The following is a 25,643-nucleotide window of genomic DNA, read 5'->3' as shown; positions in this document are numbered from 1 at the left end:
ACTATCTGACAGTGTCCCGAACAAGGGGAACAGCGACCTCTAGCTGAGACACAGAAGAAGGCATCAGGAGAAGTCGTACTCATGTCACATAATGTTTTATTACACAGATACAGGAATAAGTACAGTTTATGGATTTGTCATATTTTCTTCTTGTTCAGTATGGGGAGTCGTTGGCGTCGTAGCGGTTCATCCAGCATCGTCTCCTTCAGTCGGACGACTCTCCTGCTGATTCCAGCTCAGATAATACGGCTCTGCGTTGGACGGACAAACAAGACAAGAAGTGTGTGTGAAAATTACATCCACTCAACGAAGATCAGAGATTGTCTTTGCATTTCTCAGCGATGTAAATGAAGTAATGGGAGGCCTGGTTGTGGCTGTGATGCTCTCCACATAGAGCCACTGAAGGATGTGACATTAGAAATGAGCAGTATGGGCACGTTACTTTAAAAAAAATAATTAGTTATGGTTACACATTACTTTCAACAAAAAGTCACTAAGTTACTACATTATAAAAGTAACTGATAACCAGGAAGAGTAACTATATGCTCAAATATGTCAAATTACTTGGACTCCCCCTCCTAACCTCTAACTCTATCTGGAACTAACCAACTCAGTATTCCTCCGCACAAGCAGGCTCGTTACTACTAACACATGAGGATTATTTTGTGACAGGACTTCTTCAGTCAAGTAACGGGCCATTTTTTTGTCAGTTACGGTAACAGCGTTACAACAGGGAAACAGTAACTTTTTTGATGACTTGTTATTGGAAAAAGTAGTGCCGTTAGGAAGGTTGTTTATTTATAGCGCCGTTATTCCCGTCACTGGAAATGAGACACAGCGACAGAATCCTCGATGCTTGAACTCACAACACATGAAGTTTTTAGATCCATGTCTTATAGGATGCCCTTTAACATCAGGCAGAGGGACTACCGATGAATATGAGCCTCTTAGCTAACTAAAGGTACATTTAAAATTGTTTTTACAATGTTTTATTAATGTACACTGTACCTTTTCAAATAAACTAATAAAAAAAAATAAAAAAAATGGACCCAGGTTTTTTTTTTCTCAAAAATACAACAGACACAAATAAAAATAAATATTTGAAAATTCAACAACTTTGTCTCTGAAACCCCTCCTGTACGTAAGTGTAGCTTCATTTCCTCCTCACTGAGTTTACCTCTGCTCCTCGGTCAGATCGAACTCAGCCAGTGCTCGCGTGGCCAGCTTAGCCGTCTCTGGCAGACAGAAGGCTGCAGACAGCTGAACCAGGTCCACCGCTCTCTGGGGAGAGCCATCTCTGTGAAACGCTGTCAGGGCGTCTTCCAACAGCTTCCCGCTGGGGCAGTCACACAGGAGGAAACGCACGGTCACAAACTGCTCATGAACATTTAGCCATCACTCAGCCATCATTACCTCATATTAATGTGCCATGTTGGGCCCATTACTTTTAAAAAGCAATTATTTTTGGTTACTAGTTACTTTCCCCAAAAAAGTACCTGAGTTAGTAACTGAATTACTACATTATAAAAGTAACTAATTACCAGGAAAAGTAACTATTGCTCAAATATGTCAAATTACTTGGACTCTCCCCTAAACCAATGTTTACTCCTTTTTTCCTACTAGTTGATGGACTGACAAAAGATGTATATATATAATGTACACTTTAAAGGGTGTATTATCATTTTGTGACGCGACTGCTTGAGTCAAGTAATGGCACATTTTATTGTCAGTTACAGTAACTGTGTTATAACGGGGGAAACAGTAACTTTCTTGATTACTTGTTACTGAAGAAAGTAGCGCCGTAAGTGATGGCGTTATTTTATAACGCTGTTATTCCCATCACTGTTAATGTGTTTACTGTTTAATGATTAAAACAAAATAATTCCAATTCACCAGCTGGAGAATGTCATTATTTTTTCTGTTTATGTGCGAAATGACGAACATGTCATTAATCAGAGCTCTGAGGCGGCTTTCTTGTGTGGTTTGTAGTTTGGGTGGAGACTTACGAAGGGACTCTGTTGTTGGATTTGAAGAGCTGCAGCATCTCCCTGCAGAGAGAAGCAGTTTAGATCTGTTTGACCTGAACAAGCTGGGCTGTGAAAGGACAGACATGACGGACGCGTCTCACCAGGCCTGTTGGGTCATGTTGGCTCTCAGCAGCAGGGTGGTGATTTGTTTGAGAGCAGAAGTGGTCCACTCCAGACTGGGCCTCCGTCTCTCACCATCGAACATCTTCTTTATCTCCAGAGCACATGTTGCAAAAGACTCCTGAAGCTGCAGACACACACACACACATACATTTATTTTCACAGTGCCAGAGAAGGACGAAACCTGTGGACACGCCCGCCTGTTCCCCTCACTGACCTCAGGACTGTGGTTCTCTCTGGCCATGAGCGAGAGCACCTCCTCCACCAGATCTAACTTATTATCATGACCCATGGAGCGGATATCTGGAAGAAGGAGCAGATGGCATCACGTCATGATGATCTGACTGATGAGTCAGGACGGAGAGGGCAGTGATACGGATTTTATTATCCGTGTTAGTATGATGAGTGAGTGTAGGTACGTCAGCTTTAAACTCACCTTTCCATATCTGGGGCAGCAAATCAAGGCGGCTGTCTGTGTCCAGAGCCTGGAGCAGGTCCTTCAGGGCCTGAATGTTCGGGTAGTACAACTGGAAACATGAAACAATGAAACAAACTGTTAACACACTGTCCTGGACATGGCATGTTGAAATCCCAGAGCTAAATCCTCATGAATCAAGTTCTTTCGTGCTGAACTGTTTCTTTGTAATACCAGTTCTCCATTGCCTGGTATTGTGTTTTTGACATTTTTGTCACACAAAAAAACACTCTAGGTCAAATGAAGACCAACAGTGGTGAAATCTCCCACATGTCCTTTGTTCTATATGAAGTGTTGACCCATCCTTCCATCCAAGAGGATATTGTACTTTTAAGAACCAAAACCCATCTCAGTGTAGTTTTCAATCTCCTCTGTCAGCAGCTCTAGTAACAACATGGCAGTGTCAGCCACTCAGAAAACAGGCTAAGAGACTCCTCTCCTCTGATTGGCTGACACCAACTGTTTCCTGAGAGTGCTAATAAAAATACATCATACTTTAGGTAAACACTTAGAAAAACCAAATCCTGCAGGGTTGGATGGTGGGTCCAGGTGGGCGGGGCTTGGGGGTGGGGAACTCTCACTTCATACATTACGTGGACATCACAATGAATCATGGGCAGAAACATCGGTCTCACCTCATCTATGAGATGCCATGTGACCTTATAACAGTGTAACAGCTCAAGTGAGCTCCACTAAACCAAAGACTAATGCTACGTTCGATTGCACTCGGAACTCGGAAAGATCCGACCTCCGAATCGGAAAAGTGCAATACAATCGGGACTCCGACTCTGGAATTCGGGTGGGATCCAAGCAGCTTGAGTCGGTCGGAATTACGTCACAGCAAAATGGCGTAGCACTTTCTCCTCAACTTTTACTGTTATGTGTAGAATTACTTTGCAGTGGCATTTTCATTCCCACTCTGCTAATTTGTGACTTAAAAAGGTCTGTACGCGTATGTAGTAGGGACGAAAAACACACTTTCTCTCTCTCCCTTATGTAGCTGATGTACTTCCCCAGCAGTACTTTTTGATGCTTAAATGCATGCAAACAAACATCACCTTACTGTGGCCGGCCATTTTTTCCGAGGTTGCGCAATGAAACGCATTTACCTCGGATGTCAGAATTTCTGACCCGGATCTTTCCGAGTTCCGAGTGCAATCGAACGCAGCGTAACACCCTGTTGTAGGAATCAGGGCTGAGGTACTAGCTGAAGAAGGTATTTCCATATGGATGAAGTGAATAGGTGCAGAGATGTACTGACCGAAGGAACGAGCTGTTTGTACCACTTGAGCACCACGTCGATGTGCTCCATCAGGCACAGCAGGTTGAAGAAGAGACCACTGGAGAGACGAGAGAGGGCAGAGGTCCAATCACACAGGACTACAGTTACACTTTAAGACTACACTTTATTATATGCTGTACATCATCACTAGATATCTGTAACTTAGATGTGATTGATTAATATTAATTAATATCTGTGTTGGTGGAAGCTTTTTGTTGTTGTTGTTACTCACTAGTAAAGGCTCTGGTGGAAAGGATCTCCCAGCAGCCTCCAGTTCTCCCCCACCTCCAGCAGACTCTGTACTTTATAACCCATCTCCAGATCTTTATTGTCCAGACACTGTGGGGACAAACAGGTCAGGTACATGAACAGATGTGGACCAGCTGCACGTTCACAGTGGACGGATGGAGAGAACAAGCCTGGCTGTTTATTCTGAGACACATTTAAGTCCTCTTAAATCCTCTAAGTGCTCATCAAACAAATGAAATAAACACTAAAGCAGCTAAAATCAGCCTTTATCTAAATTATTATCATTAAAAATAGGTTTTGACAGTAACACTTGTGTAAATGTAACATAGCAAACTCCATAAACACTTGATAATAAACTCTTCATTTGTGATTTGATTGCAGAAACACACTGAGGACAAATCTTTACACAATATAAGTAATGAAAAAAGACTCACTATTTTCATTGTAGTGGTGAAGAACATAACTAGAAAGAAGGGGAGAGAGAATGAGTCAGTATGTAGAAGGTGGTATATTCAAGTCCAGTGAATAATTTTAAATAGCGCAAAAGAATATGTTAAACTGAGAGATGTAGCAATAAATAAATACGTAAAATAAACATGTAGATCACCAAAAACGGAAAAATCATCCTAATTCTATGGTGGGGAATGGAGGCTAACACATAGCTTCCCATGGCAAATGGATGCAAAACAGTTCCTACAGATGAAGCACAGACAGGCTAGCCTGACTCTCGCCAGACCCTTGTAGTTCCGCAAAGCTACGCAGAGCTCCACACAAGGGTCTGGGACTGCTCCATAGGCGATTCATTTCAGAAGGCGGGGCCTTGTAAAAAAATCTTGTATGTGATTGGATAAACCACTTGTCCGTTATCTTGAATGACGTGCTACTTCAGCCACTCACTGCGAGCCGCCATTGTTGTTTGACTCAAACAGTCGCTTCAGCGCTACGTCACACCTCAGAAAGTCCCGCCCGGCGATCCTGATTGGTTCATTATTTTTTGCTCCGGGGAAGAAGTTTGCATTGGCCTCGAGTCCAGACCCTTGTGTGAAGCTGAGCGTAGCGCCTCTGGTGGAGCTTTGCGGAACTACAAGGGTCTGGCGAGAGCCAGGCTACAGAAAGGCAGCAGTGGATTGAAGATTGTTAGGACAAAAGGTGGTAACTCTCATGCTGCCAGGACAGGAGGACGGACTGGCTGATCAGATTTTAACCTACAGTGGAATAATGACCGGCAACATCTGAGCAACAGAAGCAGAGGTTGGTTTGATGTGAGGTGTGGAGAGAACGTCCCGAGTGTTTGGCAATGAGAAGAGTCCATGAAAGCAGCGTTAACCTATACACAATTCAATACCACGTGTTGAAAAACACACAGAGACACCGTCCTCCACCTACCGTCTCCAGGGTCCTCACAGGTGAAGCTGCGTCCCTCCAGCTCCGACATGACGTGCTGTAAGATGTCCATGTTCCTGGGGCCAGAGAAGGCTGAGAAGAGACAAAACCATTTACTACAAGTCAACAAACAACACTGCAGGCTGCAGTATGAACGGCCACTACAGTGTTTACCTGATCTGTAGGTGATTGTCAGGATGTGGTCGTAGGTGGCCAGGCTGGGCTCTGAACACACACACACGAAACATTTTGGGATTCCATTACAATATATCAAGTGTTTACAGCCTACAGTAAATGTGTGTGTGTGTGTGTGTTCATAGTTACCTATTCCTAAAGCCTTCATCTCATTCAGGGTTTGCAGACATTTCGTTCTGGCCATAACGCCGCAGCGTCTCAGAGCTTTAAGGACGCAGTTAAAGGTCATCAGGCTGGGACGGATCTTCTGCTGATTCATCTCCGTCAACAACTCCTGTACGCAAAGAGAGACACACGACAAGTCATCAGAGGGTGTGTGAAAGTGTAAAAGTATTTCACCTGATGGCTGAGCTTCTGAAAATACAACATTGGGAACTTTTACTGTCACACTTCAGAGCAAGGTGTATTAAAAACTGATTAATATGAGCATATGAACATGTTGCATCAAATGATGTTCAAATGATACTGAAATAACACGAGAATGTGGCCTGGACGTGTGTCTGAATCATTAACTTACAGCGATCAGGTCCCATCTCTCATTCTTTTTTTCTCTGACATGTTGAGCTGCTAAGATCAGCGCGTTGTAGATGTGGACGTCAGCTGGAGACAGAGGCTTCGTTAGTCATTGTTGTCATCGATGCTCACAATCAATTTGTCGCTCAGATTAGAATCAGTGAACAGTCATGATTTCTAACTGTGACACTTAAAGGGATAGTTCAACATTTTGGCAAATTGGCCCATTGCCATAATCCCTATAGTCATAGCAGTTGGTTCGTTACCTTCAATTGTCGGTGCAAGCTATTTTTAGAACGGCGGAGCAGAGCCGTGAGCTGCTCAGAGCTACGCTACGAAGGATAATGGGATTTCTTGGTTTCCCTCATTAAACTCATCAAATACACAATCCAACAACTCCACAACCCTCTCGTGGACAAGTTGTGACCTGCACATTCACCACGCTATGAGATAATAACAGAACGTTACGAGACAGAGGTAAATTAATGCAAAACCGCTGATATGCGTTCCCATCTGGGGCAATTTTTTGGCAAGCAGTCTCTGCATTTGCCTCCAAAACAACTCTGTCTGGTAACATTCTGTTATTATCTCATAGAGTGGTGAATGTGCAGGTCACAACTTGTCCACCAGAGCGTTTTGGAGTTGTTGTGTATTTGATGAGTTTGATGAGGGAAACCAAGAAACCCCATTAGCCTCCCTAGCGTAGCTCTGAGCAGTTCGCGGCTCTGCTCTGCCGTTCTAAAATTTGCTTGCACCGACAATTAACAGTAACAAACCTTCTGCTATGACTACAGGGATTATGGCAATGGGCCAATTTGCCAAAATGTTGAACTATCCCTCTAATGCACCTTTCATGGTGAAGCTGCGCTATCCACAACATAAAATAAGATAATGCCTGCCCATACAAATCAGTCATTTTTATAATTTTGCTTTTTTGGATTTTTAAAGCAATGTAGAAAATTATTACATATCATTATTAAAACTGTAACATTCTTATCTGAAACAGAAGTTTCTACTATGAATACTGCGTTTCAACACAATTCTGTTTCCTCTCTCGTCACCACTCACCTGTCACTCTGTTGTTGAGCATGTCAGTGTACGTGCTAAAGGCCTTTGCATGTGCGTCATGCTGAGGAGAGACAAACACAGACAAGTGATGAATCTAAGATGCAGTGATTTCACTTCCTGTCTGCGGCTGCCGCGATCGTCTCTAGCAACATAGCAGTGGATCTGCTCATACCTTCACCATGCCTCTGATCAGAGCAGAGTAACACTGTGTGTCTTTCTCCGGCAGCAGGTTAAAGATTCTCTCAGCGTTGTTGTTTTCTTTCCAGGTGGTCTTCATGAGATCCGAAGCTCGATGGGACTTCCTCTTCGGTTTCGCCTCCTCTCCCGACTCCTGTTTAACACACGAGGATGTAACAAACATAAACATACATGATTTGAGATGTTTGAGGAGCCGAACCTGCACTGCAAAAACTCAAAATCTTTCCAAGAATATTTGTCTTATTTCTTGTCAAAATGTCAAAAATTAACTTGTTTTTAGACAGTTTTCACTTGTTTCAAACAAATTTTCAATTGAAATAAGTAGAAAAATCTGCCAGTGAAAGCAAGTTTTTTGTGCTTGTAATAAGAAAGAAAAACTTGCTCCACTGTCAGATTTTTCTACTTATTTAAAGTGGAAATTTGCTTGAAAAAAGTAAAAAGTGTCTAAAAACAAGCTACTTTTTAATGTGATGAGTCTTATTTTAAGTATAATTAGATTTATTTTGACTAGAAATAAGACAAATAGTCTTGGTAAGATTTTTGCAGTGTGAGGTGGGCATCACTGATGACTCACCGTCTCCTCTGTCGTCGGCGCTGTATCGTCCTGGTCGGGGTCTCTGTCGCCGTAGAGACAGATCAGGTCTAACAGGTCACGCGTTGTTTCCATGGAGATTGTTGTACCTGGAAAAAAAAGAAAACAATTGTAGTGACAGATGCACTAACATTCGCAAAAGGGAGAAGACACTGTATGCTGTGTGTGTGTGTGTCCTCACCAGCTTGCAGCAGCTGGTCAAACATGTCCACAGCAGCTGTAACTTTCCTCAAGTTGATTCGTTCCTTCAGTGCGTCCTCGCTCACCTCCTCATGTTGCAGTGACACTGTCTCTGGCATCAGACACTACACACACACAAAACAGTATAAACAACAATACAATACAATATGGTGGTTCAAGACACAAACTATCACTATAGCTCTGACTGAAGGTCTCACCCACTATGGCAAGCCATTTTAACATTTAAAAGCTAAGTTTGACTATCCGGAATTAACATTGTAGATATCAACAACGTCTTTCTGACTAGTCCTAATTACATTTTGAATAGTTGGATTTTTTATTCAAGATATCTGTAATTCTTCCTTCTTCCTAGGACAAATTACGTCACTTTTGCCATTCATGTGTATGGGGTTTGTCATTACAGATATCTACAATTCAGTTGCGGATATCCGCTATGTGAATTACGGATATCTGTAACTGAATTACGACCAGTACTAATTCCAGTTTGAGATATCTACAACGTCATTTCGCCTAGTCAAAACTTAATTTCAGATATCTGAAAAGGGACATGTAGATATCTTTAATTTAGGTGAATTAAAGATGTCTTGAACTGGAATTATGACTAGTCAGAATCAAACTGTAGATATCTCAAACTGGAATTACTACTAGTTGTAATTCAGTTACAGATATCCGTAATTCACATAGCGGATATCTGCAACTGTATTGTAGATATCTGTAATGACAAACCCCATACACATGAATGGCAAAAGTGACGTCATTTGTCCTAGGAAGAACGTAGTTGCAGATATCTGAAATGTTCTTTTTGACTAGGCAAAACTGAATTACAGATATCTACAACACATATCCAGTCTGGCTTTTAAATGTTAAAATGGCTTGCCATACACCCACTACAGGCGGCTTAGACTTGGGTTTACGTAGATAATTTAACTATCCACTCTTCTAACGTCAGCACTTTTAAAACATTGATATATTTTTTATTATAGTATAGCTATAATTTATGCTGCTCAAACTGTGTTGGCTTAAGCTGTCCAAATCATATGCATAACCTCTGGTCTTAATTATTGTCATTACAGATGTGTGTATGTGTAGTTAGTTGGTTTCTTACTGGTATGTGTGGTTCAGCAAAGTCTTTAGTGAAGAACTTGGGGTTACTGTTGATAAAGTATTTGGCTGCGGACTTGCCAGACTCCTGAGAGAGAGAGTACAACTTCTGCAGAAAGGGAGAGAGAGAGAGAGCACCATACATCAGTTATAAAAATATCCCACAGTGGTAGATTGTATCTCTTGTTTCTATAACTATCTTTAGTTACATTGAGAATACAACAGTAGTGTAAACTCTACATGTTCTCAGTCTTATGATTAAAACAATGTTATAACTGTTTTTACTATTTGCAAACGGGACAAGAAATCCATGGAAAAGAGCCTTGAAACCACAGGGGGGAGTAATGACAACAGAGTAGACATAAATGACATGTTATTTATCACTGCTTTTCTTGCCATGTGTACAATGAAAAGGGAATATTTTGGCTTCGGTCAATTTGTCCACTATGCATACAGGGTGTAAACAGCCATTAAATTCTGATGGAAATGATTTCAGTGACCAAAAGTTAATTCCGATGGTATTGAAAAATGTTAATGCATCACATAATATCTGTTACGTGTGATACCAGATCTAGGGCCACCAAAATGAATACCCTTTCAACATTAATTAAAACATATTAGTTTCAAACTATTGGTTTTAAATGGGTCACCTAGCGACGTCAATATAACTGATAAAAACAAGGCAATGTTTGTATAATGTCATAATCTTGGACGTACAAACTCAGTAGCGGTCCTGGGAGAGAGGTAGGAGTCGTCCTGGAACCGGTAGTGATACGCTGTGGGGTCCTGGTGATGGGAGGAGGAGACAGTGAGCAAACAGACAAACTAATGTACAGTTTGATATGGACAGTGTTAAAAGCAATCTGACAGAAGGGACAGCGCTCTCACCCTGCCGACGGTCGAAGCCAGAGCCTCCAGCACCGCCTCTTTGCTCCTGTTTATTCAAGAAACAAGAAACCTGAGACTTTATGCAAATATAAATACTTGTCATGATTTTAGATCTGATGAAAGAGCGCCATCTGGCTGCCTGTCGTCAACAACACCGAAAACTTCACGTACCATGTTTTCTTCCTGGGGATGACAATATTCTCTGTAGATTCTGCAAAACCATGGAGGAAGACGCAGGATTTTAATGTTAAAATACCATTATGCATTTAATCCAAAATCTAGATTAAACTCTGGTAAACAATTCGATTGGTTCTATTCGTTATTGACAATGAATTTCACTTCAGACCAAACCTGTCAGCACTTTCTACCATGTCTCATTCTCAGCCCATTTATTTGTATAGAAAGTATCTTTAAAGGCATTTGGTGGGGACACATAGTAGTCTACAGAGAGCAAGGCAGTGTAAGTTGAATTAAATCAAAAACCACTACATTGAAAATGTTTTTTTCAGTAATGAAGAGACATATGGTCATATTTATGAAGAGACATGTTAGCACTGATGCATTTACAGTAGTTTCTGGACAGCAATGAAGTTTAGTCATTATAAGCAATACTTTAGGCTACATCATGTTCATTCAAGGTTTTGGTTTTTCAGGGGGTTCGTTGACAATAAACAAGAGTGTTGCCAGACTTCACATCTTGAAAAAAAAACCTCTCACATTGGTAGTTTGGCCAAAGTTAAGTCAAACAATAAAAATAACCCTCTTTCTCACCCTTATTAGCCTCAGCAGCTTGTTGTCGCAGAGCTGAAGTCCAGCCAAAGCTCCTGGAGAACAGAAGAAACATGTTACATGTTAGAAAGTCTACTTCTTCACTGACAGTCCTCTGGCTGGCTGCAGGTAACCTTGTCGCACATGTAGGCTAGCATCTACTGTTTATGATTTATACTACGAATAAAGTCCTGTGTTCAACCCACTGATGAAGATGAACCCTAACACCCCACACTGTCTCTGCCTCCATAGGAGCAGTTTGCTGCAGTGATAGGCTCAGTATCCTGAGACATGACCTCCTGTCAGACGATGCTGCAGCTGTCACACTTGTACAGCGAACAAATAAAATATTATAAAAGGCAAGTGAATTAAAAATATGGTTCAAAACACATCTGTAAATAACTCCCTACCTGTGTCCCCACAACTGCTCCAAGTTATTTATCACAAATCGCCCGTTTCTCTGGATGCAATGCCCTACGTGCTTCCCGGACGCCGCCATGTTGCTACACACTGAAGGCTTCTGGGAGGAAGAAACCAAACCGACCAAAAGAAGAGGGGTGGAGAAAAATAATAACAAATCGTCTTTTTAAAGAAACACCGTGAGCTTGACATATTTCACGTTTCTTCAACCTACATATTTTGTATTTTATATGATATTTCTAATGCAAGTATCAACGAGTTCGGTAAAAAGCCTTGTCGTCTTTCTCAGTGTCTCCCCTCGGTTTGGTTTGATCTCTGACGGCCCCACGTGTGAGACTGGAGCAACTGTGTAAGTCGCGTGTGGGTGAAACTGAACGCCATGAAGTTATATCAGTAAATGTATAAAAGTCACTATAATTGTCCAACATGTTGTTTGGAAAGGAAGTGCCATGGCGGCGTCTGGAGGGCATGTCGTTTGGCCTGTACTCAGCCGAGGAGATAAGGTGAGAGACACCGTGCTAACCCGCTTTAACGCTAAACACGAGTTCAAAACAACACGGTAACTTAGCATGCTATAACCTGGTGTTGCAGTGGTCTTGTTGCAAATTACACACTGATTTTAGGAGTTGCTGTGTAAGTGTCCATAATATCTATGTAACTACGTTGTAGTAGTGATCTAGTTTTGCATCCAATCCAGCTACACCAGGAAGCTAAATATATTTGAGCCTCTTGTACTGATCGAGATGCCACTACAAACTAAATCATGACTACATACGATAAAGTACTCTAGTTGTAAACTGATCTAAAAGCTGCTAATTTAGTATTGTGGAGGAGGAGTTTCTGAATCAGTGCTGTGTGTCTTATCTCCTGTGCAGGAAGTTGAGTGTGAAGGCCATCACCAACTCCAGGTTGCTGGATGCAGTTGGGAATGTGGCCCCGAACAGCCTGTACGACCTGGCCCTGGGGCCAGCAGACAACAAGGAGGTATGTGACAGTCACACATGTGCATTGAAGTACAACACAGTGATGTCCACAATAATTCATCCCACTCCATTTTCAGACATGTGAACTTAAGTCTGCAAAGCGCAGCTACTTGCTTTCATTCTTTGCTTTTGTTTACTTACCCTGTTTACATTTTCAAATTAAAGATTTCATTCATTCAATACATCCATATCCGCCCAGTCAGGGCTTTATAACTAATGTTTCCTGCGCACTTAAGTGTTAAAGATGTCCACTCAACATTTTCACCTCATGTCAAGTGTAAGCATTACGTTTAAATCAGTTTTATTCATGTCACTGTCTGTTATTGTTTTCTGCAGGTGTGTTCAACCTGCTGTCAGGACTACAACAGTTGTCCTGGGCATTTTGGGCACGTGGAGCTGCCTCTGCCTGTGTATAACCCACTGTTTTTTGATGTAAGCATGTCCTTAAATACACTGTACACACATGTTTAAAGAGTTTATTTTTTACTCTGTGTGACACTGATAATAAGTTAAATGTCTGAAAAGTGTTGACCTTTAAATCATTCTCTCCTCCCCTTCATCAGAAACTCTACCTGTTGATTCGTGGCTCCTGTCTAGCCTGTCACATGTTGACATGTTCACGCGCCTCCATCCACCTGCTGCTGAACCAGCTGAAGTTAGTGGACCATGGAGCCATGCAGGAGGTTTACCACATAGAGCATGTCCTCAACCAGGTGTGTTTATCCCTGCTTTGGAAACTCATTTCAGCAGAACCTTAGAGTACACTTTAGAGTACACTCTTTTCTTTCTTTCTTTCTTTCTTTCTTTCTTTCTTTCTTTCTTTCTTTCTTTCTTTCTTTCTTTCTTTCTTTCTTTCTTTCTTTCTCTCTGTTTTGTGCTTTGTGTTGCATGTGCATGTGCATGCATGTGGTGCGGGAGCTGCCAAATTAAATTGTCCCTTAAAGTATTAAAGGGATAGTTCACTCAAAATTGAAATTTCAATCATTATCTACTCACCCTCATGTCGACTAAGGGCTGGGAGAAGTTTCATAGTCCTCCGTGGCTTCTCTGAGTTACAGCGGGGCTCCGTGCAGCACTGCATGTCCATATGACGGTTGCAAATGCATACCACTTTTCTTCGTAACAAAAAGACACACCAAAAAACATCCAGATACCTCCATAGTGCTCGTATGTAATGTCCGTCTTGTATTGAAGCCCTGAAATGCGAAATTGTTCTAAAAAAAATTAAATAAGTCTTGTTTGTAGCGGAAGCTCCTCTTCCTGGTCCGTCCAAAAGATTCTCTGAAACTTCTCCCAGCCCTTAGTCGACATGAGGGTGAGTAGATAATGAGTGCAATTTGAATTTTGGGTGAACTATTCTTTTAATAAGGCTGTTTTAAATCTGAAAACACTTTATCCAAATACAGATCTACCATTCAGCACTACAATTATGTATTAATTAATATGGAGAATGGAAGGATGTGTGTTGTTCTTCTTGCGTGGGATTGGTGAATAGGGTTAGGCTTGCATTTGCACTGAACCTGTTAGGCTGTATATATGCATCAGTGCATTGTTTAAACATGATTTATGAATGTGTGTGTTAGTACCTGGAGGAGAATAATAAAGCCACTGGAGATGAGATCGAGCAGGTGCTCAAGGAGTTCACAGACACAGTACTGGGAGTGAACGCAGGGAGTTCAGAAACCACCAAACCAGTGAGTACACACACTTCACAAACAAATACAAAGATGTGCAAATCCACAAATATACACAGCCCCTCACTTTGTTTTATGTGTTTTCCAGATTAAGCATCTGGTTGAAAAGAAGAGCAGTCTGATAAATGATTTCTGGAGGGTCCACATGAAAACGAGGAAATGTCCATGGTGCAGGTAACTGGAAACTGACAAAACAATTAACAGGATTCTCATTTCATTTTGATCTCAAATGCTTTGTTAATCCAAATAATCACCAGTTTTGTGGAGCCAACTGTACAGTACATACAGCTATGTAGACACTACGGTTAAAATATGCTGGTCTTGTTATGTTGCACCTTGAAAAATGAAAGTGGTTGGTGTTTATGGCCGAGGTGAACTGTTCTGACCCCTTTGCCTTGTTTTCTACATTCACAAACAAAGCCAACCAGTCTGTATTACACATTAATATAATGAAATCAACATTAGTAATGAAAGTGATTATTTGCAACTGTTAATAGTCAAATTCCTAATTGACAATTTCCTTCTGGACCTGTGTGTATAGGACGGGCAGGTTTTCAGTGCGTCGTGAGCACAACAGTAAGCTGATTGTCACGATGCCATCAGGGGCACAGACCAGTGACACTACTGACGGTGAGTAATCAGCATGTATATTACTAACCAGCTAACCATAGTGGTGGTTGACAAGCAGCAGCAGAAGGTAGTTGTGAAAGATGTGGCAGTTCCTGCAGAGGGAGCCTGAGGAGTTGGAGTAATAGTACAGTACAGACACGTTTACTATGGCTGAAGACAGTTAGTTTCCAACAGCCACGTGGTGGAGTAACTAGTGGGGGAAAGCACCTGTTTGTATCTGACGAGACGGTGTATAAAATGTAAATCTACACCACTGTGGTCCAGATATTGCATTGTGGGTAATCCATGCCTTGTAGATTCAGTGCAAAAATCTTAACTTGTTCTGCTTCATCTCTCTTTGCACAAGATCTGTTGGCTGGAAAGAGAGTCTACCTGACGGCCAGCACGGCCAGAGAACACACCACCAAGCTGTGGGAGAAAGAGGGTAGGTCAAAGGTCAACTGTCCTCTTTACTGCCCACCTCCCTGTGTATTCAACTGATATGAAACTGCCTTTGTGAATGTCAGATTAATTGATTTTTAAACGTTTTACCATTTATTCTTATGGAGTGTCCATATACTTGGAGTAATATGTTCTTGATCTGGTTTTGCTTTTGTTTATCTTTGTCTTTTTCATAAATTTTATTGATTGACTTGAGGTTTTAAATCATTTTTGAGGGTTTAAATATCAGAGTAGAAAAGTAAATAAGATGAAACCTCCTCCACTTTTGGAATTGTTTTCAAAATCCACTCCCTCTCTCCTCCTGTGTTTGCAGGTTACTTCCTGAAGTGTCTGTTCTCTGGGCTGGAGGAGGCCATGGCGTCAGAAGAGGGAGAGAGATGTTTCTATCCTGACCTCTTCTTCCTGGAGCTGCTGGTGGTCCCACCCTGCAGGTACAGCTTTTTAATGTAAAATTAAAAATGTTCAAGTTTCACAGCAACAGTCCATTCACTACTTTGTTTGAAATCAGAAGCAAAACTAAAGTGTGAATGCCGGAGTAATGCACAGTAGAAATAAACAGTCTATGTAAAAAATAGCATGTACACAATTTGCCATAATAACTTAATGTAAAGTGTAAGACCAAACCTTTGTTCTACCTCTCAGGTACCGTCCAGTCAACCGACTGGGAGACCAGATGTTCACTAACGGTCAGACCGTCAACATGCAGGCTGTCATGAAGGACTGTGGAATCATTAGGAAACTTCTGGCTCTCATAGCTGGGGAGAAAGTCACTCAGGAGGAAGAGGAAGGGGTGAGACCATGTGTGCATGCGATGACCTGCAATTCATCTATATAAAAAAGACATATCTGCGCAAATTCACTCAAAGCTTCTTGCAAGTGTGGCCCAATCAGACACATGGTGAAGGTTGGTGGGAAGATTGAACTGGAAAGCTGGAGGATCTGAGTTCCCAGTTGGAACTTTAACTGGAAAACTGAAACTGAACTGAAAAACTGAAATTTCTGAATTAGAGTCGGAAGAACGGCACCAGCCTCAAAGATAGCTGCTCTGAAGTGAAAGCTGTAATATTACACTCTTTATTAAAGGGATAGTTCATCCAAAATTCAAATTAGTTACAGCGGGGCTCCGTGCAGCACTGCATGTCCATATGACGGTTGCGAACGGGGCTCAATTTTCTTCGTCCAAAAAGACACACCAAAAAACATCCAAATACCTCCATACTGCTCGTCTGTAATGTCCCTCTTGTATTGAAGCCCCAAAATGAGAAATTGTTCCGGAAAAAATTAAATAAGTCTATGTTTTAAGCTTGTTTGTAGCGGAAGCTCCCAGTGTTGCTCTGCCGGAATCTTGCCCGATTTGTGGAGCTGTGAACTGGGTGTGAGATTTGGACGGACCAGGAAGAGCAGTGCTGGGAGCTTAAAATATAGACTTATTTAATTTTTTTCGGAACAATTTCTCAGTTGGGGCTTCAATACAAGAGGGACATTACAGACGAGCACTATGGAGGTATTTGGATGTTTTTTGGTGTGTCTTTTTGGACGAAGAAAAGTGAGCTCCGTTCGCAACCATCATATGGACATGCAGTGCTGCACGGAGCCCCGCTGTAACTCAGAGAAGGCACGGAGGACTCTGAAACTTCTCCCAGCCCTTAGTCGACATGAGGGTGAGTAGATAATGAGTGAAATTTGAATTTTGGGTGAACTATCCCTTTAACTCTTCTGTCTCATTTGTGTCACACTAAATCAGTTGTGCACAGTTTTATCTCAGTGGACACTTTTGTTGGTCGTCATATGGTCATGCAAACATTCACGTCAAGCAACAAGTACCGTAGCGCACGGTCAATTCAAGTTACGTCTCGTCCCTCTCAGGCAGCTGCACAGGCGGACCAGACGTTCCTGTCGGGGATCCCTGGACAGACATTGACGGACAAACTCTACAACATCTGGATCCGGCTGCAGAGCCACGTCAACATCGTCTTTGACAGCGACATGGACAAACTGATGACGGAGAAATACCCTGGAATCAGACAGGTGTTGCATCATGCTCAATGGGACTTGTTGTGATGTTATTACTTACTAGTGATACCTCAGCACCTGCAGTGTAATAACTCTTCCTTCTTTTCATCGCCTGATCGTCTCCTCTCCTCTGCCAGATCTTGGAGAAGAAGGACGGATTGTTCCGGAAACACATGATGGGCAAACGAGTGGACTACGCTGCAAGATCTGTCATCTGTCCCGACATGTACATAGGAACCAATGAGATAGGAATACCTATGGTACGTCTGACTCTGATGGACTTTCCCTTCAAAGAAAGTGTAGCCAGCGTGTCTTCTGATGGGATGGAGAACACGAGTAGTATTTAGATCGTCACCGTGATCCTGAATGAAACAGACTCTCTGTGTCTTTTGTGTTTTTGTGAAGGTGTTTGCCACCAAGCTGACCTACCCTCAGCCCGTCACGCCGTGGAATGTGAAGGAGCTTCGTCAGGCCGTCCTCAACGGGCCCAACGTCCACCCCGGTGCCTCCATGGTGATAAACGAGGACGGCAGGAGAACCATCCTGTCGGCCTCCAGCCTCGCACAGAGAGAAGCAGTGGCCAAGCAACTGCTGACGCCCTGTCCTGGTCCACAAAAGATGCCCATGAAAATAGTGAGTTAGATACTGAAGACACACACCCTTGTGCTTCCTGCACCTGCTCACCTTTCACTGTGCCTGGTGGTGTAACTCTCAGCTTGGCTGTGTTTTTCTGTTTGCAGGTGAATCGTCATATAAAGAATGGAGACGTTTTGTTGCTCAACAGACAGCCCACACTGCACAGGCCCTCCATACAAGCTCACTCTGCCCGAATCCTCCCAGGAGAGAAGGTCAGGTCTTAACAGTCCACTCTGATTTGTTTATCGTGATTGATCATAATATCACAGTGGGAGTTTTCTTTGAGATTGATCTGTGTAGCAAGACAGTATAGGAGTAAATAAATCCTGGTCTAAAATGACTCCAAGGTTCCTCACAGTTGAGTTATTACATTTAAAGTAGCAATCTTATTTGGAAATGCGTCTCTTAGAGGTTTAGGTCGACCTTGGTTTTATCAGTAAGTTACCAGACATACTTGGACTAGATGGCTTCTCTTATCTGACTTTATCGATAAGTAAGGCTGAGTGTCATAATCCACTTAACAGAAGAAATTAATGCAGTGCTCCCAAATGATATCCCTCTAACAGATGCATGTAAAAGATGAAGAATTCTTCTTGTATGTCCTATATAATTTTTTTAAACGTAATCTCGACCTGATGTCACAGGTACTACGGCTCCACTACGCCAACTGCAAGGCGTACAATGCCGACTTTGATGGAGACGAGATGAACGCTCACTTCCCACAGAGCGAGCTGGGCAGAGCAGAGGCCTACACCTTAGTCAGCACAGACCAGCAGTACCTCGTCCCCAAGGTGGGTATACACACACACCGCAGATGCTGGATATTCAGTTCTAAAAAAAATAGTTGCAATACCCTGATTACTTTTTTATTAATGGATCATGGGTATATTGCTTTATGAAATGTGGAACGAGTGGCACAATATGGTTTAATTGATACAATGTGGTGTGAATTGCGTTGCATTAATTAATTTTACTAATCAGATATGCAGATTGACACCTGTAGTGTGTTTTTTCATGTAGGCATGTTGCAGTGTTAACATCCGCCGTGATATTTTCTCTCATCACAAGTATTTTCTGGTTCTTTAGGATGGTAAACCCTTAGCAGGTCTGATCCAGGACCACATGGTGTCAGGGACGAGAATGACGATACGAGGCTGCTTCTTCAATCGTGACCAGTACACCGAGTTGGTGTACAGAGGACTGACGGACAAACCGGGCCGAGTTAAACTGCTGCCACCGGCCATACTCCGACCACAGGCGCTGTGGACAGGAAAGCAGGTGAAGGAACTGGTGACGACGTTTCAGTAGATACTGGATCATGCTCTGTGGCAGTGAAAAAGGAGAGACCCGATACAATGTTGGAGTTAGAATTTTTAGTTTTGAATCATTCCTTTGATATTTGTTGCAGGTGGTGTCTACGCTCCTGCTGAATGTCATCCCACAGAAAGCTGTGCCTCTCAACCTGGTCAGCAAATCCAAAATCCCCAGCAAAGCGTGGATCCAGGAGCCGCCACGAGCTGCTCCGGGATACAAACCTGACAGCATGTGTGACTCACAGGTACAAAGATTTCCCACTCCGATCCAAATCATGTCTCAGCACTTACACTGCTTGATATGAACTTGTGTGTTATTCGTTATTATGTTTGGCATACTGAAACTCTCCAGGTATGTTTGAGACGAGCATAGGCAGCAAGTTCAGTGAAGCAAGACGTGGCACTATTCACATTTCATACAAAGTTCGAAGTCTCCCGTTTCCCTCGGCTCCCTAGGTGGTGATCCGGCAGGGGGAGCTGCTGGTGGGGGTCCTGGACAAAGCTCACTACGGCTCCTCGGCCTACGGCCTGGTCCACTGCTGCTACGAGCTGTACGGAGGACAGACCAGCGGCAAACTGCTCAGTTGTCTGGCTCGACTCTTCACTGCCTACCTGCAGCTGTACAGAGGCTTCACTCTGGGTAAGAACCGAAACACACACCTGACAATGAAATATTACAGAGGGCAGCATCAGCTCATATCACCTGTCAGCTGCTTCATGAGCGTCCTGCTTGTGTGTGTGTGTGTGTGTGTGTGTGTGTGTGTGCAGGTGTGGAGGACATTCTGGTGAAACCAGGCGCCAACAAACGGAGGAAGAAAATCATTCACCAGTCACTAAAGATCGGCACCAAAGTAAGTTTGAGAATGAGCTCGTCTGATAGTGTTGCCATTATCAATACGATATCTAAAGTCTAAAATCCGTCAATAGAATTCCATGATATATTAAACATAGAAGAATTATAATATTATTGAACGGCCCCATCACTAAACTTACGTATCGTGTCATGGTTAGGCTGAACAGTGTGGGAATAAAGGTTGAATTTAATTTATACTAAATTTTTATTTATTACTATTTATTGTACTGACGGAAATTTGCTTGTACACACTTTATTGCAAAACACACTTGAAAGCACAGTGTCCATGTTAAGACAACAAAGAAGACATGAGGACTAGTCCACAGTAAAGACGGCAGCCTTGTCAAATTCAGTGCTTCCTCCTCAGTGGACGCCACTGGCCAAAACGGCTGCTACAGTGAAGCTGTAGTTCATGGGCCCCGTGGTGCTTCAACATGACCACTGGGGATAAAAATGTACTACACACAAACATTAAAGGGATAGTTCAACATTTTGTCAAATTGACCCATTGCCATAATCCCTATAGTTTTAGGAGTAAGTTCGTTATCTTTAATTGTCGGTGCAAGCTATTTTTAGAACGGCGGAGAAGAGCCGTGAGCTGCTCAGAGCTACGCTACGGAGGCTAATGGGATTTCTTGGTTTCCCTCATCAAACTCATCAAATACACAATCCAACAACTCCAAAACGTTCTCATGGACAAGTTGTGACCTGCGACCTCCACGAGAGCGTTTTGGAGTTGTTGGATTGTGTATTTGATGAGTTTGATGAGGGAAACCAAGAAATCCCATCAGCTTCCGTAGCGTAGCTCTGAGCAGCTCGCGGTTCTAAAAATAGCTTGCACCAACGATTAAAGGTAGCAAACCTACTCCTAAAACTATAAGGATTATGGCAATGGGCCAATCTGCCAAAATGTTGAACTATCCCTTTAAGTGCAAGTGTTTTCTATATTAGGCCCATTGTTTTCAACGAAACTACTGCCAACTGTTTTCAAATTCCACACTCAGTGGTTTTAAATAAAACCTAAATGAACCCGTGGTTAGTGGAGAAGAGGGAAGTCATTGTCTTCTGTGCTGTCCAGGCTCTGCAGGCCGCCTTCAACCTGCCCCCCAATGTGGATCAAGCTGAGGCTCAGAGCCGCTGGCAGGACGCTCACCTCAACCCAGACCAGAGAGACTTCAGCATGGCCGACCACAAGTTCAAAGAAGTGGCCAACCAAGTGAACAACGACATCAACAAGGTGATTATCACACTGCCGGCTGATGCCCTACACAGCAACCATGAGCTTTTTGAGGAACTTGATTCATTTTCTGACTTCATGTAGGTTCATTCCAGAGTTAGAGCCACAAATATGCAAAAAAAAAAGGTGTGGTGAAAATAAAGGTTGAAGATCTCCACAGGTTCTAGTTCAGCTCCTTAGTTCCTGTGATTTTATAGCTTACAGTTGAAAAACTGTGGTGGTACTTGCAACATCATTGTGTCACATCACTCCCTCTCATTTTCTGTCATTCATATCCAAAAAAGAATAAGAATAAAGTAAAAAAGATCTTTTTAATAAGTAGTGTGTGTGGTCAGACGTGATGAAAACACTGCCTTGTGTGTGTTTTTAGGTGTGTATGCCCATCGGACTCCACAGATCTTTCCCAGAAAACAACCTTCAACTGATGGTCCAGTCAGGAGCCAAAGGATCTACTGTAAACACCATGCAGGTACTCACTCACTCACTCACTCACTCACTCACTCACTCACTCACTCACTCACTCACTCACTCACTCACTCACTCACTCACTCACTCACTCACTCACTCACTCACTCACTCACTCACTCACTCACTCAACAAACTGTTTTTCACTTCTCCTTCTTCGTCCTCTTCACCTTTAATCCACACACATCATGACCTTTGTGTGTGTTTGTGTTCCAGATTTCATGTCTGCTGGGTCAGATCGAGTTGGAGGGTCGTAGGCCTCCACTGATGCCCTCTGGGAAATTCTTGCCGTGTTTCCAACCATACGACCCCGCGCCCGGGGCTGGGGGCTTCGTCTCTGGAAGATTTCTCACAGGCATCAAACCACAGGTAAATGCAGAACTGTGACCACGTCAGTTTTGTGTAGTAGACTTTCTTTAGAAATCACTTTAACACCCTATTTACTCCATTTAAAGACAACCTCTGCTATCACAACTCACTATGACGTATATAAAGACTTGCATTTCCTAATGTTCCCTGTGTGATCTTGTTGTGCTCAGGAGTTTTTCTTCCATTGTATGGCTGGAAGAGAAGGACTGGTCGACACAGCTGTGAAAACTTCTCGATCAGGATACCTACAAAGGTAAAAGCTCTCAGTATAAAAGCATCTAGTATAACCTTGGACTGCAGAACACATGCATTTTTTTTTTTTTACATATGTAACACTCAGTTTAGCATCACGTCTGCTGCGTGACGATTCTAAAACTGATATAGACATGCAAGTGTGTGGTTCCCACGAATGTTTATATATACCGGTATATTAATAGCAAACAGTATTCTCTGAGCAGGAACCAAAGAACTTGATCAGATCTGTCTTCCTGTGGTCAGTTTGAACTGTGGCATTTGTCAGTTTCAAAAGCGAATCTGATACAGTCAAGATCCCTCTCAGCTCATGGAAGTATTTGTTCCAACACACTTGCAAATAAAAATATATTTAATTCTAAATTTCAGATGATTCAAGAGGGAAACTCCACAAAGCTATTGTGCCGCAGTATATTTAACATTGTTCTGTGCAACCCCCCACTTGTATGTTGGATTTTTTTTCCCTCTCTCATTCCGCACATCTCTTCCTGCAGATGTGTCATAAAGCATCTGGAGGGTTTGGTTGTGCAGTACGATCTAACGGTGAGAGACAGCGATGGATCCGTGGTCCAGTTCCTGTACGGTGAAGATGGGCTGGACATCCCCAAGACTCAGTTCCTGCAGCCCAGACAGTTCCCCTTCATAGAGGACAACTATGAGGTAAAACACAACAAAACACAAAACACAGTGCTGTCGGGAACATGTTGTAACAAATTGCATGTACATAAGGAACACAAATGCAATTTTGGGTAGAGAGAAAATTATTTTGTTCCTTTTTTTCTTTCTTTTTTTGGGGGAATGTTTTTTTGCTGTTTTTCAAGAACAAAGTTTCAGTAACAAACTGACACAACATAATAACCCGTTATTCAAATAAATTATCAGAAGGAACGTGGGAGACAATGATGTTAATCCTAATGAAACCATCCTCCTCAGTTTGTGTGGAAACAGGCAAATCTGACCCTTTGAAGAGAATCTTTGAAGCTGTAGTCCTTGGGCCCCGTGGTGCTTCAACATGGCCACTGGGGATAAAAATGTGCTACACACAAACATTAAGAGCAAGTGTTTCATGTGTTAGGCCCATTGTCTTCAACAAAACTGGTTTCAAATTCCACATTCAGTGGTTTACAATAAAACCTCAAAGGGATAGTTCACCCAAAATTGAAATTTCACTCATTATCTACTCACCCTCGTGTCGACTAAGGGCTGGGAGAAGTTATCCGTGGCTTCTCTGAGTTACAGGGGGTCTCGGCATAGCAGTGCATGTCCATATAACGGTTGCAAATGGATACCAACTGTCTTCGTAACAAAAAGACACACCAAGAAACATCCAAATACCTCCATGCTGCTCGCATGTAATGTCCGTCTTGTATTGAAGCCCCGAAATGCAAAATTGTCCCGAAAAAAATGTAGTCTATATTTCAAGTTTGTGTGTAGCGGAAGCTTCTCTTCCCGGTTCGTCAAATTGCAACCGTTATATGGACATGCACGTCTACGCCGAGACCCCCTGTAACTCAGGCCTTGTCCATAGGAGCCCGGGTATTTTTGAAACCGGAGTTTTGCTTCGCGTCCACACCAGTGGTGTAATAAAAACACTCCGTACACACGCAACCGTGAAATCCTCTACCAAGTGACGCAATGCACGTGTGGAAGGCTGTTTTAACCAATCAAAATACAGTGGAAACCGCTTATGGATCAAAAGGCTTGGGACGGAATCATTTCTATACAAATGCTGTTTAAATAATTCGTTATCAAGAAATCCGCTTATAGTGTTCATTTTTGGTCATTTTATGGATGTAAACATGCGCAAAAACCATTTCAAAACTACGTGTTATTATAGCTTTATTTCACAGACTCCAAGTCCAACAATTAAATATTAATTAATTTAATAAAAATGTGTAGCCTATTTATTTTATTTTCGGCGGTGTCCCTTTGACGTGCACTGCTGCAGCAGCCTGCACATGTGGCTGTGCTGTGTCTTGACTCTTGTGCTGTGTGTTGTTGTGCGCTGTGTTGTTGTGCTGTGTGCGTCACCTGGCTGCTGAGCCACTGCTGACTGTCTGTCGGTGCGGCGCAACTCTTTATCACTGGCTGTTGTCTGTCAAAACATGGATGAATTAAACATCATATCCACTTTATATCGACCGCGGACGTCACGGATACATTTTCGGCTTTTGGCTCGTTCCTCATCTCCGCATAGGCTCTTTTTATCACTGCATGACAGCAGTGCGACCCCCCCTCCCGTCGTAGCCTACCTGGTCTGACAGTGACATAGGCTATTGCCTGTTCATTCATGAAAATCATCCCGAAATACTCTCAATCAAACAAGGTGGGGAATAAGAAACTGCGGTGCTACTGTAGTAGTTCTGTAATTTTAAAAACACACCGGCAGCGGCCCAGCTGATCTGTAGCGTCACCTGTTACTGTAAATGATGCTGTGTGGAAAACCAGCTGTGGTCTGTGATTGAGGGTGAGTTTGGAGCTGACAAGAGGATCGTCCTGACGACCGTTTCGTTATGTTTTTCTCATCGAAAAACTATACAAATAGCATTTAGATGATGTAAAAAAAAAAAAAAAGTGATAAAAATCCACTTTGTCACCTCCATTTTTGCGAGCTCACCTGCAAACCGCTGCAAACAACCTCTGCGGGCTGGCAGTGTTTACATCAGCACGTGTGCAGCTATGACGTAAACGAGTAAAACAATCACGGTTGCAGTGTCCACACCAAGGGGGCAGTTGTCGGTCTGAGAAGTGAAGCTCACTTCCGTGTTCAAAAAACTGCAATCCCCTCGGATTCCTCTGGGGGCTGGTGTCAGAAGGGAGCATTCCCCATAGACCCCCATGTTAAAATCGCCGACTTTACATCCTCAGTAAACATGTTAAAAGCCTGGTGTCAGAACGTTTTTTCGTCTCAATCGATAGTTTCTACCCCCGCACACACTCTGAGGGGGGTGAATTTTTTTTTAACTCTACCGTTTTACTGTTATTAGGTTAAAATTCTGGCCAATTAGGGCGCGGAAACGTTGAGTGACAGGTCCGAGCAGCTCCGTGGACAGCTGCTTCGAGGCCAGTGGGCGGGTTCTCGGCCGGTAAATCCAACATGGCGCTATCCAGGCCGCCATATTTGAGTCACAAAAACGACTCCCCAAAACCAATGGGTGACGTCACGTCCATTCTTTTTACAGTCTATGGTCCACACGCACTGGTGAAACCAACCCCGGCCGAAAACCCCACCCTGGACTCCGGTTTCAAAAAAACACGGTTTCAGGTTTCCAAAAGC

At 42.7% G+C, this 25,643-nt stretch overlaps 2 protein-coding genes across 2 annotated transcripts in view; one reads left to right on the top strand and one right to left on the bottom strand.

Moving 5' to 3' along the window:
- Positions 1-89: 89 nt before the first annotated feature.
- Positions 90-11,589, bottom strand: ptcd3 (pentatricopeptide repeat domain 3). Its single transcript, XM_083980557.1, has 23 exons — positions 11,471-11,589; positions 11,064-11,116; positions 10,464-10,503; positions 10,293-10,338; positions 10,122-10,190; positions 9,409-9,513; positions 8,284-8,407; positions 8,085-8,191; positions 7,485-7,643; positions 7,313-7,373; positions 6,249-6,331; positions 5,861-6,005; positions 5,711-5,761; positions 5,540-5,629; positions 4,588-4,616; positions 4,137-4,243; positions 3,884-3,962; positions 2,584-2,674; positions 2,365-2,450; positions 2,129-2,274; positions 2,007-2,048; positions 1,178-1,336; positions 90-251 (listed from the first exon to the last, which is right to left on the bottom strand). Exons 1-23 carry the CDS (start codon positions 11,557-11,559, stop codon positions 206-208), a joined length of 2,007 nt encoding a protein of 668 aa, XP_083836683.1. The 5' UTR covers positions 11,560-11,589; the 3' UTR covers positions 90-205.
- A 217-nt stretch (positions 11,590-11,806) lies between these two features.
- polr1a (RNA polymerase I subunit A) overlaps positions 11,807-25,643 on the top strand; it is a 31,073-nt gene continuing 17,236 nt past the window's right edge. The window contains exons 1-24 of the mRNA XM_083980553.1: positions 11,807-11,983; positions 12,356-12,464; positions 12,800-12,895; positions 13,027-13,176; positions 14,047-14,157; positions 14,246-14,331; positions 14,699-14,787; positions 15,134-15,211; positions 15,542-15,659; positions 15,871-16,018; positions 17,095-17,256; positions 17,379-17,501; positions 17,647-17,874; positions 17,982-18,089; positions 18,522-18,668; positions 18,964-19,155; positions 19,286-19,435; positions 19,647-19,830; positions 19,959-20,041; positions 21,122-21,280; positions 21,651-21,749; positions 21,962-22,114; positions 22,285-22,367; positions 22,861-23,026. Coding sequence (XP_083836679.1) covers positions 11,907-11,983; positions 12,356-12,464; positions 12,800-12,895; positions 13,027-13,176; positions 14,047-14,157; positions 14,246-14,331; positions 14,699-14,787; positions 15,134-15,211; positions 15,542-15,659; positions 15,871-16,018; positions 17,095-17,256; positions 17,379-17,501; positions 17,647-17,874; positions 17,982-18,089; positions 18,522-18,668; positions 18,964-19,155; positions 19,286-19,435; positions 19,647-19,830; positions 19,959-20,041; positions 21,122-21,280; positions 21,651-21,749; positions 21,962-22,114; positions 22,285-22,367; positions 22,861-23,026 — 3,099 coding nt within the window. The 5' untranslated portion in view covers positions 11,807-11,906. The remainder of the gene's footprint in view (positions 11,984-12,355; positions 12,465-12,799; positions 12,896-13,026; positions 13,177-14,046; positions 14,158-14,245; positions 14,332-14,698; positions 14,788-15,133; positions 15,212-15,541; positions 15,660-15,870; positions 16,019-17,094; positions 17,257-17,378; positions 17,502-17,646; positions 17,875-17,981; positions 18,090-18,521; positions 18,669-18,963; positions 19,156-19,285; positions 19,436-19,646; positions 19,831-19,958; positions 20,042-21,121; positions 21,281-21,650; positions 21,750-21,961; positions 22,115-22,284; positions 22,368-22,860; positions 23,027-25,643) is intronic.

This window comes from Trachurus trachurus, assembly GCF_905171665.1.
Source record: "Trachurus trachurus genome assembly, chromosome: 10".
Lineage (NCBI taxonomy): Eukaryota > Metazoa > Chordata > Actinopteri > Carangiformes > Carangidae > Trachurus > Trachurus trachurus.
The sequence above is the reverse complement of the archived record's forward strand: the minus strand, read 5'-3'. Positions and strand labels throughout refer to the sequence as shown.

What these genes read in the sequence shown, in the direction of transcription:
- ptcd3 (XM_083980557.1), bottom strand. Translation starts at nt 11,559, where the DNA reads ATGGCGGCGTCCGGGAAGCACGTAGGGCATTGCATCCAGAGAAACGGG. An exon ending in GAGCAGTTGTGGGGACACAG is followed by an intron (nt 11,117 to 11,470) that starts GTAGGGAGTTAT and finishes TCTGTTCTCCAG; the next exon opens with GAGCTTTGGCTGGACTTCAG. An exon ending in TGACCAGCTGCTGCAAGCTG is followed by an intron (nt 8,192 to 8,283) that starts GTGAGGACACAC and finishes TTTTTTTTCCAG; the next exon opens with GTACAACAATCTCCATGGAA.